Here is a 14669-nt window from a genome sequence, read left to right on the forward strand (position 1 = left end):
TGTAAACTGCTTAGTATATCGCTAAGCAGTATAGAAATGTACTTGCTATGCTAATAATGAACAAGAAATGCTCGAATATTTTAGCTTAACACTCTTAGAGGAAGAAATGCTAGGAAACTACCCAATAATGGTATCATGGGGGAAGAGTCGCAGCTATCTAGGGAATCTTAGAAGGCTGGATTGAAACTCCAAGAGGGCCAAATTCATCCCCAGGTCCAGAAGTTCCCCACCCATGATATAAAGGCTTGTCTGGATGGGAGAAATCAGAGAGATTCTCAGGCATGGTGATATTCATGTAGGTTACTGCTAGACAAAAGCATCCCTTTCACTCTACATAATTATAGCATTTTGGTGCCACTTTCACTACAATAGTTCCATGCTATGGAGTCTTGTGATCTGTTGTTTCAAAAGGAGTTCAGAATTCTCTGCCAGAGAGCTGTAGCGCCTCATAAAATTACAAATCCCACAGTTCCATATGATGCAACCATGGCAGTTAAAGTGGTATCCAAGAGCTGTAAGTTTGTCGTGTGAAAGAGATTTGTGACAGCCATGACCAGAGAATGTACGAACTGTAAAAATGAAAAAATCTAATAAAAACGTAGGGAATACATTACGTCTTCATGATCTCCTTTCCAGTTGGTGTTGAGCCAGTGAAACCAAGTTTACGAACGTCTGGGTGTTCTGACAAGCGTTGTCCTCCTAAACTACCTTCACAAGACAGGTAAAATTAAATACAATGAGCTTTGGTGAATCGTAAATTGCTATTCTTTGGTTATTAGAGATACCACACTCTCTTCAGCACAAGGTATGGCTGGAATGACAAGCTAAAGATTTATATCAGTTATTTACCTGAACCAGGTAGAATATTGATAACACCTTTGGGAAATCCTGCTTTTGCAGAAAGTTCTGCAAACTTTAAGGCAGTCAGTGGAGTGACCTAAATAAAAACACACAAGTAAACCAGAGTACGTCATTTTAAGGCATAGATGTGTTTTAACATAATACATTTCAATGTAAACATAGCATGGATTGCAATATTTATTTTAAAAATACAGAGCAAATGTTATTTCAGGAAGTAGAAAGAAGGAAAGATCATGGTTACGGAATTTGAGACGCAAAACATATTTGTTTTTTTAGGTCAGGAGTAAAATAAAACAAGTTAGCATTGTTGAGAAAATATGTATACTGTGTGTGTTCTTAAGTTTGGGAAGTAGGAACTCAATTATAGTTTGTGTTGGTTGTGTTAATTAGGTTTGTGTTTGTTGTGTTAACTTGTACTTTTATATAGGGGAAGAGAGTTAGGGAAATGAGGGGGTGGAGGTAATTTGGTTTTGGGTTATGTTTGTAGTTTAGTGTAGAGTTATGATTTTATATTTTATATGTGCAAATGAGTATTTTTAATTTGGTATGTTTTTATTTTTAAATTAATAAAAAAGATTAATAAAATATAGAGCAAATGATCTACTATCGCTGATAGTGGCATTGCTTTACACTGTTATTATTTGCAGTATTATAGCATTTGTGTCTGTTTGAATGGAACATGCTGCTGTTCAAAAAATTTTCCCCACACATTGTAATACTCTTCTCAGTACTTGTCCTACGCTGAGACCTAGGTATTAAATGGATCCACATGTTTGCTTGCTGTTCATTTGTTTTGCAGCTTAATTTTTTTTCCTGTACAAAATCCTTTACAGATCCTTTAAAAAACCACACACATTTTTCCTAGGTCTTATTTTTTATATGAACTACCGGTAAATATCTATAATGATATGAACCAAATATTTATAATTTTTTGGCTATTTGTGAGATATAGGAAAGAAAGAAAAAAAGAATGAATGTGGCAAAGTAAAGAAAAGAAGAAATAAAATTCTAGAACTAATAAAAGTTTTGCCATGTTGGTACAAATTGCTTGACCCATCCTTCTACCCAGTGGATTACATGTGATTTCTATTGCTGAGATATTGGTAAATAGGGTTTGAGGAGAGGTATTTAGAATTCTGAGACAGAGAATGCTAATGCTTCATTGAAGTACAAATCCCAGGATTCCAGTCATAGCAGTTAAAGTGGAATTATAGTGGTGTAATTGTATAGTCTGAAAGGTCCCTACTGTATATTCCAACCCTGGAAATCATATCTATCCTTCATGGATCAATGGGTCAGAGGCATGTTGGATTTATATTTTTCTTTTATGTGTTCATTTTCCACAAAGCCTTCAGCTGATCAATTATAAGACAACATCAGTTGAAACTCTACAATGGGGGTGGGCAACATGTGGCCTTTAGATGTTGTTGGATGAAATTCCTATAATCCCTACTGGCTTTGCAGACTAGGACTGATGAGAGTTCCAATCAAACAATATTTGAGGGGCTACAGATTCCTGATGCTTGCTCTAAATGCTAGAACAGTGGCCTTCAAATTTTGGTCCTTCAGGTGTTTTGGCTTTCAGCTCCCAGAATTACTGAGCATTGGCCAACTTAGCTTGGGCTTATGGAAGGTGAAGTTCAAAATGTCTGGAAGGCCAAAGTTTGAGAAGCACTGCTCTAAAAAGAATATCATGTTCCAAGGTATCATTAGCCTATTTGGTATATTACCTGTGCTGGTTTCAGAACCAAAGTATTCCCAGCTGCCAAACATGATGCACTCTTCCAGGCGAGCATCATCAAGGGGTAATTCCAAGGAATGACAATTGCACAGACTCTTTGGATAGGGTAGGGAGGGAGGGGAAAAAACAAACAAAAAAGGTTTTTAATACACAGATGACACAAACTGGCTATCGGTAGAAGTTTAAATCTAGTTTGGTTTCATTAATAAAAAGAAATAGTCTTACCCTATGGGTTCTTTCTTGGTGAAAGTTAAGTTATGATTTGGACGTGCATGATTAATTGGGATAGTAGAACCCTAAATGAAAAGAAAATTCTTTAAAAAGTGACAATGGTGATACACGATTCACAAACTGTATACAGGTTGAGTATCCTTTTTCCAAAATGCTTGGAACCAGATGTGTTTCAGATTTTGGAATATTTGCCTATACATAATGAGATATCTTGGAGATGGGACCCCAGTCTAAACATGAAATTTGTTTATGTTTCATATGCACCTTATGTACATAGCCCGAAAGTAATTTTATACAATATTTTAAATAATTTTGTGCATGAAACAATGTTTGTGTACAATGAACCATCAGAAAGCAAAAATGTCACTATCTCAGCAATCTATGAAAAAAGTTTTGGATTTTGGAATACTTTAGATTTTTGGAAAAGACATACTCAACTCTCTTGGCTTTGATTTCTCTCTCATCTTTGCTTGTGTGACACTTCCATTATAAGGCTCCTCCTCAAGCCGACCTTTCTTTCTATTAACTCTGCATCCCTTGCACAAGTATAGCTGTTGCAAGGGAGAGTAGATTTTTAGCTTTCAGGAATGACTATTCAGTATGACAATATTTACCATGAAGAAAACCCTGTGATAAGGTTGCCTTAGGGTCACCACAAGTCAGAAATGAATTGTATCCACTTAACCACACCACAACATCTTTGGTGCCCATATATGGGCCATCAGCTCTGAGTGCCTCAGCCACTACTGCTTTGTTGGAAGCACTAACTGTATCTTTAGAGGAAGTGAAACGAACAGATGTCAATTGGAAAGCCCAAAATTTGATGTCAATGAAGTTAAGAACTGAGTGCAATAGTTTGACTGTCCTGTGCAAATTAACCAGTGGGAAACAGCCCTACCAATAATATCTAAAACTACACTTGGTTCAGCAGAAACCGATGTTCTGGGTGTATTGGATACCACTATATCTTTTTGGAAAGAAATTAGCCACTTCAGCTTCATGTTGGCAAGGAAATATAAATAGTGCTTCCTTGTGGCATTTGATGTGGTCAGTCTTTTCTGGCTAGATTTATTGCTACATATTAATTTTGTATTAGAAAAATCTTTGATACGTGTAGATATGTTTACATTTTTAAATTACAATGGGCCCTTGGTATCCACTGGAGTTTGGATCCAGGACCCTGTGTGGATATTAAAATCCATGGATGCTCAAGTCCCATTATGTACAACAACGTTATAAATACTTATATAAAATGGCAAAATCAAGGTTTGCTTTTGGGATTTTTTATAAAACATTTTCAAGCCGTGGTTGATTCTTTGATTCCATGGATGTAGACTCCATGGCTGCAGATGACTGGCTGTATATTCTGGCAAATGGAACTCAGCTGATGACCAGCGTAGTGGAATACTGCGTGCTCTTAAGGCATCTTTCAATGTTCAGATATCTTACTGCTTTAGCCATGCATGAAGTTCAGCTCCAAGTAAAACTCTTTTTACACCTACGGTCACCATATATTGATGTATATACCTAGTCCACATTTGTATCCTATTATCCATCTTAAAGCATCTGAGAAAGTAGACTGGAGTCTACAAAAGCTCATGCTGCCAACTTCTTTCTTTCAGATAGTCTCAAAGATGCTACAAGATCACTCTACATACCGATTCATATTCTATGTATTTCTTCCTCTCTTTCCCCTTTGTCTTTTCCCCTTTCTTTGCACATATGTACAGTATTTAAATTCCAATTCGTTATAAAAGTTTTTACTAGACTGCTGAGGTTTTCCAACCATAATCACAGACAAAATGGTGGTTTTGCTGGAAAGGACTGAAGTGTGCCCAAAAGCACAATCCACTTTTTTCATCCATGAATGTTAATGCCAGCTCATATATCAACTTGCCTGTATTTTGTCACACCATCCTGCAAAATATCGGAATGTTTGCACTGACATTCCTATGTGGGTTTTCAGAGCAAGTGTGTAAACAGCTCCTGAATCAATAGCCTCAATGGTTGCCAGCTCCTCTTGGTGTTCTTCCATCAGATCTGCAAGTCTTTAAAGAGACATTGCAAAATATAAAATGACAATGTGAAGTCGAAGGCTTTCCTGGCCGGCATCCATAGTTTTTTGTGGGTTTTTCAGGCTATGTGGCCATGTTCTAGAAGATTTTCTTCCTGATGTTTCGCCAGCATCTGTGGCACAGATGCTGGCGAAACGTCAGGAAGACAAATCTTCTAGAACATGGCCACATAGCCTGAAAAACCCACAAAAAACTATAAAATGACATATTTAGAACTGGAAATAGCAAAATGCCCTTAACTAGTTATTCCAGAGGAGAACTACTGACTTTTAAAAGATGAGAATGGTACTCAATTTGAGGAATTTGTTTTTTATTCTGCAAAAAACCTTGAAGATGTGACATGAAAACTGTTTCACATCTTTATATGCGCACAGAGAAAATCGTGGGAGGAGAAGAGGGAGCAGAACATAGCTGATGTGATGTACCAATGTGACTTAGCAAGTCAGACTTGCTAAGGAGATCTGAGTTCAAATTCCTACTCTGGCATGAAAGTTATTGGGTAACCTTGGTCAGTCACTCTATGTCTGGTTAGCCCACCTCACAGGCTTGTTGTGAGGGGGAAAATTCAAAAAAAAGGAAAAAATGTGAGTGTTGAACAAATGGAAGACTGAAGATAAATAAATAAAATCAAAGAGTTAGAAAATTAATGTTCTTAGGTATCAGTATCACATTTTCAGGAGTGTGTCAATTTTTTAATTTACAAAGTTATTTTCTTACTAGTCTTTGCCCCAAAAAGGCCTCAAGAATTTGGTATTTCACCTAACAGCATGTGCTGTTAATATAATATAAAATATATTTTGCATTTATTATATATAAACATCATACCTGTGCATTGTTATATAATAATGTCATACCTGTACATCAATTTCCCTCTTTCTCTTGCATTCATCCGTCCCCATTCACCATGTTCAAAAGCATCTTTTGCCGCTGCAACTGCTTTGTCAACATCACTCACTGAAGCAAGTGACACTTTTGCAATCACCTGTCATATTGATAGGGAGATGCCATTAGCTCTTGCTCTAATTCTGAAGTAAAACAAGTCAGATTTTGTTTCAGTTAATAAATTACTGTTTTTCCATTTTTGACAAGATGTTTAACTACAAGCTTCTCCACTTACCCACCCTCAGTCTGGCTCCTCCTTGCTCCTTTTTTAAAAACAGTTCAATGTTACACACTTTCCTTTAGCAGAAATTATTTTATATACTTTTATGGAAAAAGGAAAGAGGGAGGTAAAGTTGTAGAAAAAGTTAAAATAAAAAAGGAAAGGAAAGGAAGGGAAGGAGGACAAACAATAAAAAGTACATAAAAGAAATGGAAAAATACAGTACATTCATTGACTAATGTCAAGGGATGTGTTGATCTGGGCATGGGCCTTTTGTACTACAGTATGTAGAATTCAAGAAAGTTAAGCAAAATTGTCTGAAGCATGTCTTCTTTATGTAGCTTAAAATGAAGTGGGCAGCCAAAATATCCTAAAAGTACCAGATCGCAACAGATCTTGGAAGCTAACCAGGGTTAGTACTTGAATGGGAGGCCTCCAACAAATACCAGGTGCCCCTGGGCTATATTTCAGAGGAAGGAACTGGCAAAACCACCCCTGAGTATTCCTTGCCTATTATATTCATGAGGCTGCCATAATTTGACAGGTGACCTAAAGGCACATACAAGCACATGTTCACTCAGTATGTTAGGAGTTATAGAGCTCCAAATCCCTGGAGGTCATGGACCCAAGTATCAATCAAATTTGCCATTCAGGATTTTGCTTTGTTTTTTAAAAAACAAAACTAGAGTCATGATTTATGAGCTTTTAAAAAGGAGAAGCTGACCGTACATACAGCATATGTTGCTATAGATTGCTAAAATTTCCAACCAAATTCATAAATAAAACAGCTATGAAATTGTTCCTTGTTTAATAAATGTAATGTTAAACAAAATCCAGATATGAAGGGGGGGGGGGAATGATGCACCCCAAGGGGTTTACTCACTGATCCATCTGTTGGATTTATAGTATCACATGTTTTTCCATCTTCAGCATCTACAAACTGTCCATTGATAAAACACTGATATGGCATCTTCACTGTCATTTGGTTTACTTCCTTTGAAACCTAGTAGTAAACCAAACCAAAAGTGTCTGTGAGTCCTATAAACCTGTGCATATTATCATTACTTTCCTGAAGAAAACATTAAGATTACCAACTAGATTACTTACTAACTAGATCAGATTACTAATTTAGGGACAAAACAGACAAGCAAAATAGAACGGTTTCCAGCTGCTTTAAAGGCGGAGTATTCCTTGCCTAAGAAAAGCTTATGAAATTCAGGGGGTCGCCATAAGTTAACAGGTGACTTGAAGGTACACAGAGAGAGAGAGAGAGAATAACCGATCCTATTACTGATAGATCTTATGTGCATGTGCCATATGTCATGTGCCAGAGGCACAGAGATGTCCCATGAAGAATCTTTGCAATTTCAAATCTTGCCTTTTATACACATCTTGCCCACAATGATGACACTTTGCTAGTTTCTCATAAAAGAATGCATGGATTTTGGAAAGTATCTTACATAATCTATTACTAATTCCTCATCTTTGTCTTCTCCCCTGTGTTTTCTGACAGTCATTTGGATAAAATCTCCAAGCTTTGGAGCCATATAGACATCTTCATTCTGTAGCTCAAGTCCACCACATTTTTCCTTGATTTGTTCAATCATCCTTGAAAGTAAAACAAATTCAAAACCATGAAAAATCAGTTGAAATGATAACATCCATACAACACTGAAATACCCTGAAATCTCTGGATTCAGGGCAGGATAAAAAGATTTTATTGAATTAATGAATTAAATATATTCTCCCCCTCCCCCACCTGTGCTTGTGTTTTTTTGCATTGACTGACTACATCGTGAGTAGCTTTAACGTATGTCTTTTTTTTTGGGGGGGGGATCTTTGCTTGACAGCAAAAGGATGAAAGAGAGTGGCAACTTAGACTGGTCAGCATGGAACTCTAGAATATGGGAGTAACCACAGGAAAGGCCCTGCCTTGTATTTCTGCCAAGTATGAGGACCCTGTGGTGGGTGAAAGAACAGGCCTGGTGGTGCAGTGGTTAAATGCCTGTACTGCAGCCACTCATTCACAAACTATAAGGTTGCGAGTTCAGTACTAGCAAAAGGGCTGAAGCTCTACTCAGGCTTGCATCCTTCCAAGGAGGTCTCTAAAATGAGTACCCAAATTGTTGGGGGGCAATTAGCTTACACTTTGTAAACCACTTAGGGAGTGCTTAAGTGCACTGATAAGCGGTATAGAAATGCACTTGCTATTGCTAAAGGGCCTTGAAAACCAGACTCTACTTTTAGATTGTCTGCTACAACATGACCACACTGCAAGAGTTTCATAAGACATTGACTGACCTAACAACATCCATAGAAGAGGCTCCAGATTTAAAGAAGTCAGTGGTGTCCTCCATTACAGCCACATTACTCAAAATCCCCTTCCAAATGGACTGCAAGATACAGAAAATATATCAGACAAGGATACAAGCATATCCAACTACTGATAAGGATTTTTGCTCCCAAATTACAAATTGCACAATCTTACACCTTTGATTCAGGCCCCACTACCTATTTCTAATTGATCATCAATGGGTCCTGCAACGTCCAACAAATCCTTGTTGTAGTGTTAGTGTTGGTGGTGTGCCTTCTGACTTATGATGACCCTAAAGTGAACCTATTATGGTGTTCTCTTGGTGGGATTTGTTCAGGGGTGATTTACTCTTGCTACCAACCTCTTTCTTATAATAATAATAATAATAATAATAATAATAATAATAATAATAATAATAATAATAATTTTTATTTATAGCCCGCTTTTCCAGGGTAGATCAAAGCAGGTTACAACAAGGCTGGGATGCATCTGCACTGTAGAAATAATGCAGTCTGACACTACTTTAACTGCCATGGCTTCAGCCTACAGAATCCTGGGATCTGTAGTTCTGTGAGGCACATGGTGCTTTGGCATAGAAGGCTAAAGACTTTGTCAAACTATACCCACCAGGATACCATAGGATGGTGCTACAGCACTTAAAATGGTGTCAAACTGTATTATACAGTGTAGCTGCATTCTCAATTATAGTCTAAAAGGTGTTACAAGATCCCTTTGGATATTAATCCAGACTAACACAGCTATGTCTCTGAATTTTACTTGAGATTAGAAACTTGGTTTAGGCTCCTGTATACATGTAGGATTATCTCTGAAGAACATGTGTATTTAAGTTAGCCCCCATTCCTATTGACAGTTTTGTACAGTTTTTGATCTCCTTCATTTTCCTTACTCATGCATTTTTTTAGAAAGCATTTAATGTTTTCATGAGAACTGTACAAAAGTTTTAAAAGCAATAACACTCTCTGACCATCAGGTTTAAATAAATACTCCAATTTCCTGGTGTCTTTTCTCTCTCAAATAATTTACCTTGATTTGTTCTGCCATCTTTTTCTCCTCTTCAGTAAGTTCTAGGGCAGACATCTCATCAGCAGAGAAATATTTAGATGCTGGGATCATTTTTCCATCTTCAAACTGTAAATTTCTTATCAGCAACTGGGGGTGGGGTGGGGTGGGGTGGGGTGGAGAGAAATCCAGTTAGCAGGGTAGGAAAACAGGTACAGGTATACCTCATTTAACAAGTAGACTTGTTCCTGGGCCCTGTAACAGAAACTTTGGTACCACAAATCTGCTCCACAAAAAAGAAAAGCTGCTCAACATGTTACAGCAAACTTTTTACCCAAATTTAACAATATGCACATTAAAAGCAGCAAGTCAGGTAAACCATGCATAAGGAAACAAAAACATTTTCAGCTGTTTAAATATCACTTGAAATGCATTCAAGGATGACTATTTCTTTCCCCAGCCCCCATTTTTTTTAGATTTTAGTTTTGGTGACTAAACTTAAATATTTTTAACATGCTGGGGATAGTTGGTGAGACAAGCTTATCTGCTTGTTCCCTTTCTCCTTCTGCAATTCATACCTGGTCAGTAAAGGATTCTGGGGTCAGCTACATTTTACTTTGCCTGCTGTAGCTATAGAATATATATATATATATATATATATATATATATATATATATATATATATAGGCACACGTAGCTATAGAAGGATTGACTGAAGTAGAATCTCATACTTTTTCAGCTCAAGCTTTATTGCATGGTATGCTGCAAATACAGTATCACAAAGACTCTCTCTCTGAAGATGCCAGCTGCAGATGCTGACGAAACGTCAGGAATAAACTCTTTTAGAACATGGCCACATAGCCCGAAAAACCCACAAAAAACTATGGATGCCGGCCAGAAAAGCCTTTGACTACACACAGTATCACAAACATATTTATTTATTTATTTATTTATTTATTTATTTATTTATTTATTTATTATTTCTTTCTTTACCTACCAACCTTTCAATGAAAAGTGTGCTCTCCTTTACCATATCCCAATGTCTATGCTGCCCAAAATAACCTTCCAGCTAGAAAGAATGTAAGAAGGAACAGAGTTTGTGTTGGGAAGACATAAAAAGACTTTGGTCCAAAACACACTGCTAAAACAATCTAGTCTGACATCGCTTTAACTGTCCTGGCTCAATGCTAGGGAATCCTGGGAATTTCAGTTTTGTAAGACATTCAGCCTTCTCTGCCATAGAGCTCTGCTGCCACAATAAAGTACACTTCCCAGGATTACCTAGCACTGAGCCAGGGAAGTTAAAGTGGTCTCAAACTGGATTACTTCTGCAGTGTATTTTGGACCTTTGGAAAAAGGAGCTTCTCTGTTGGAAGTTTTATTAAATGAAGTGGGTTTGTATAAGGACAGGGGTATGCAAGGTTTGGCCCATCAGCTGCATTTGGCCCCCAAGGGTAAAAAAAAAAAATTTCCCAAAAGCATCTCAAGGGGCTGTGGAAGACATTTCTACCACATTCTGAGGCCTTCTGCTCCCTGCCAGGGGTCAAATAAAGGATTGGGAAGTATTTCCATTACATTTTAGCCACCCACAACTAATTTAGGCCCTAGAGAAGCCCTTTTTGAGACAGTAAGGCCTGTTACAGACTTCCAAAATAAAGCTGCTTCGGGTCTCTTTGGAGGTATGCTATTTAAATGATGCATGGGTCCTAAGAGTCCGGAGGTCACGCCAAAGCCACACTCCATTCCTAAGCACTGGAGTGCAGCTTTGGTGCAGCTTCCGGATTCTTAGGATGCACGTATCATTTAAACAGCATACATTCAAAGAGACCCGAAGCAGCTTTATTTTGGCAGTCTGTATTCCTGTTGTTCAAAAAGCCCTTTCCTGGACCCAACATAGTTCAGTAAGAAACCCCCCCCCCCCCCCAAAATGGCGAAAATGTTTCCTTTGCCCCCTACAAGACATTTGGGAAGAAAAAACTTTTTATCATTCTTAAAAATTTTTTGCAGAGTTGGAAGAGTGAGAGTTACAGCCCTCCAAGGTCTCCCAGCCAAGTGACCAATGCAGCCCCCTAGCCTTTCACAGCTGTCCTTCCCTTTATTAGTTATCTGATGCAGTACCTTGTACTGAATTCTTTTCTTGCCATTGCAAAGTTAATACTGTTTTCTGTAAAATTCACACAACCAATATTTATATTTGCTCATACTGTTGAGTATTCATTCCTTTTGGAATTTACTATTGACCTTCTCAAAAACTTACCATTTTCCCATCATTGCCAAACAGAACTAGGCCATTCTTAGTTACTAATCCTGGTTTTGCAGCACCTTTTATTGCCAGTTCTTCACCAGGTGGTGCTGAACCTTCTAGCAATGAGGATCCATAGAAAGTAACCATCTGAAAAAAGGTGCAGTTTTTTTAAAAAAGTGAATGAATTGCTAACAATTAAGCAAATGCTGAGGAAATATGACTGGGATGATGATGATGATGATGATGATGATGATGATGATGATGATGATGATTGGGAAGGGGCCATGGAGTTCAGTGCTTTACTTGCCAAAGGTTGTAAATTCAATCCCTGATGTTCCAATGTAAAGGTCAAAAAACTCCTGCCAGTCAATGTCAACACTACTATATAAACAAACACTATTCTGACTCAATAAAAGACAGGTCACCTACCTATCCTTCAACTGTCCTGATTTGGCAGCGACAGTGTCTGTATTGTCCCAGTTTTTCAGCTGCTTTTAAAATGTCCCAATTTCTCTCCCTTCCTCCCACTTTTCTCCTTTTTACTTGGCTTACTTCAACTGCGGCAGACTGAAGCGGGTTACAGACGGGCAAAAAGGGGTGTGCTCATGACGTCATGAAGGTATAGCCTTTAGACGGCCCTTACCTGAATGCCGCCATGAACGCGCCGCCTGCATGCCCCAAGCGGGAAGAAGCGGCATTAAAAAGGTGCCGCTTTTCCCCGCTTCTTTTCTATATACTGTGCAACTGCGCATCTCCGTCTGTAAGCTGCTGCACCTGTACGCCACAATTGTCACTCCACAAATTTAAGTTGCCCATTCAAAGGCTCCGAGTCAGCTGTGTCGCATAATGAGTCGGGGTCCTGGAACATGCACAGTTTGCACCGAGGCTCTAATTAGAGCGTCAGATGCCATGCAGATGTGGAAGCTGCAACACAGCTGCACTCTATTTTAATGCTCGTAACCCTAACCCTAGAGCAACATGTATGCATGCGCTGCTAGAATTGTGGAAAGTTTGGAATTTAAAGTGAACCCCTACACACATTCCTGCACCATTTTCACCTAACAATAAAAAAAACGCTAAAACTATAAATATTTACATATGTACAAGGGAGGTGATGGGGGATGGCAGGGGGACAGCGGTGGCAGCGGCAACAGCTGTGGCTGTGCATTACAGATTCAGCAAGAGCGCGGGGACCAAAGGAGAGGAGGCATTCATGATGCTGGTGACACTGGCAACGTGCAAGCCGACAAGGATGTCAACACCAGCTGATCACCAGCTGGCAGGAGGCCACCTTTGTTCTCGGTTAGGGTGGGGGAAAAAGTTTAAAGGGGCCTGGGCGCTTTAAATGTGCACATACGCTTTCTGCCTCCAGTGCTGACCGCCGCAGCTGCGCATCCACCAGCCGGCAAAATAAAAAAAGCCGCGTTTTTGGCCGCCCATGTGGAAGCTGCCTCTCTCTTTGCAGCGTCCTGCGAGGCGGCGGTATGGAAGCTGTGGGTAAGAAATGGCCCCAGGTGAGGCGTCTTCACTACCCCCAGTGTGGAAGCCCCATCCACCTTAGCCACACCCCCGGGCGGGCAGTCTGAAGGCTCCGTATTCAGGGGAAGACACCTTCAAGACGTCTTCCCCTGCCCGTCTGTAACCCGCCTGAGTTCAAAGTGCACAAAATAGTTTGTATTCCATTAACACAGCAGGGGGGAGAAGAGAGGATGGAGCAGAAACTTGCCCTTTCCAATAGGCTCAGTCAAAGCTAATCAGCTGCAGCCTCTTTTAAATTGTGCATTCCTCCTCATTAATAATGTTTGACACCTAGACCACAATGTTATGTTGCTTGGCCACAAGTGTCCTGGTTTTCACCTGTGGATAGTATGCAACTGATAGAAGTACGGTAGGTAGAAACAATTGCTTTCTTTTTAGAGGCATTTTAGGGAATTGTAAATTATGGCACAGAAGAGAAATATTTCAAAACCAACTATAAATTAATCTAAATGAGTGGTGGACAAAGTGTGGCCCTTGTCACCCCTCCTCTCCATGCAACTATGGGTGAAAACAAATGATCCCAAATTGTTCCTTTTTCTATTCCTGGTTTAAAAAGAGAATGTGTTGCTCCTCCAAATCTTCTCCCACCACCACCCCAAATTAAATTACTAGTAGTTCTCCAGCCATTTCTAATTTCCTTGTTTTTAAATTATTTTATATTTTGGGACTTAATGTAGCCCATAGTGAGCTTCAGGTATGAAAAATTGACCTCTGGTCCATTAGAGATTGTCTACCGTGATCAATGTTTTTCAGGCAATATTTGAGTCAAGAGAGAAATTCACACTACTGTATTGGCATTTTTGGTCTCATGGCAGCTTCTGGACCCCTTTTCATTAAAACAGTCAATCCACTTCAGATTTGAGTGATAAGTTTAAAGCAACGGACCAAATTACTGAACTGCCCTAGAAGTGTATGGACATGGGAGCCACCAGCCACCACTGGAAGTACTGCAAAAGTATTCCTCATTTTTTCATCAATTTACCTGTACTGTTCTGAACCTTATATTTGATCAAACATTTATCTGTATTAATATTGTTATCAAGGAAGAAAAAGAAGATGCTTGTAATTTACAGTGCTTACCTGGCCATCAATTATTGCCCAGGCTCCAGGTACTTTATCATGTCCTCGGATCCAGTTATGCAAAGCAGCTGCAGGTTGATCCCAGGGAATCTAGGAACCAATGAAATAGAAGCTGAATTGTTCCTACTTACATATGTGATTTCATTCTGTCAAACTCCTTCAGAAATGTGTTAATCAGGCCATAGCAAGGGAGGTGACAATAATATCCATATTAATCTGATGCAGAGACATATGACTTGACTGTTGGTCAAAAACTAGGAGCAGTTCAGTTTCAGAAAACATTTTAAAATCAAAGCAAGTATCTTGACTTCTTAATTCCTAACAATGTAACTTTCATTTCAGAGAATAATATTGCAGAAAGGCCAAAAATGCACTTAAGTACTTCACAGATTAGTTGATACAAAATGCAAAGCCACAGTTTAGTGTTATGAAAATAAGTCTAGCTTCCACCAAGGTTCACA

General features: G+C 38.9%; 1 protein-coding gene across 1 annotated transcript in view; it reads right to left on the minus strand.

The window, feature by feature from the left end:
• The window catches only part of ALDH1L2 (aldehyde dehydrogenase 1 family member L2), a 45609-nt gene that overhangs the window by 9074 nt on the left and 21866 nt on the right, over nucleotides 1–14669 (minus strand). The window contains exons 6-17 of the mRNA XM_042466667.1: nucleotides 14209–14298; nucleotides 11602–11736; nucleotides 9369–9494; nucleotides 8312–8403; nucleotides 7471–7618; nucleotides 6894–7013; nucleotides 5763–5890; nucleotides 4731–4881; nucleotides 2828–2898; nucleotides 2592–2697; nucleotides 850–937; nucleotides 615–708 (exon numbers count right to left, since the gene is read on the minus strand). Of these exons, the coding sequence (XP_042322601.1) occupies nucleotides 615–708; nucleotides 850–937; nucleotides 2592–2697; nucleotides 2828–2898; nucleotides 4731–4881; nucleotides 5763–5890; nucleotides 6894–7013; nucleotides 7471–7618; nucleotides 8312–8403; nucleotides 9369–9494; nucleotides 11602–11736; nucleotides 14209–14298 (1349 nt within the window). The remainder of the gene's footprint in view (nucleotides 1–614; nucleotides 709–849; nucleotides 938–2591; nucleotides 2698–2827; nucleotides 2899–4730; nucleotides 4882–5762; nucleotides 5891–6893; nucleotides 7014–7470; nucleotides 7619–8311; nucleotides 8404–9368; nucleotides 9495–11601; nucleotides 11737–14208; nucleotides 14299–14669) is intronic.

The sequence above is a fragment of the Sceloporus undulatus genome, chromosome 5, assembly GCF_019175285.1.
Source record: "Sceloporus undulatus isolate JIND9_A2432 ecotype Alabama chromosome 5, SceUnd_v1.1, whole genome shotgun sequence".
In the NCBI taxonomy this organism is placed as follows: domain Eukaryota; kingdom Metazoa; phylum Chordata; class Lepidosauria; order Squamata; family Phrynosomatidae; genus Sceloporus; species Sceloporus undulatus.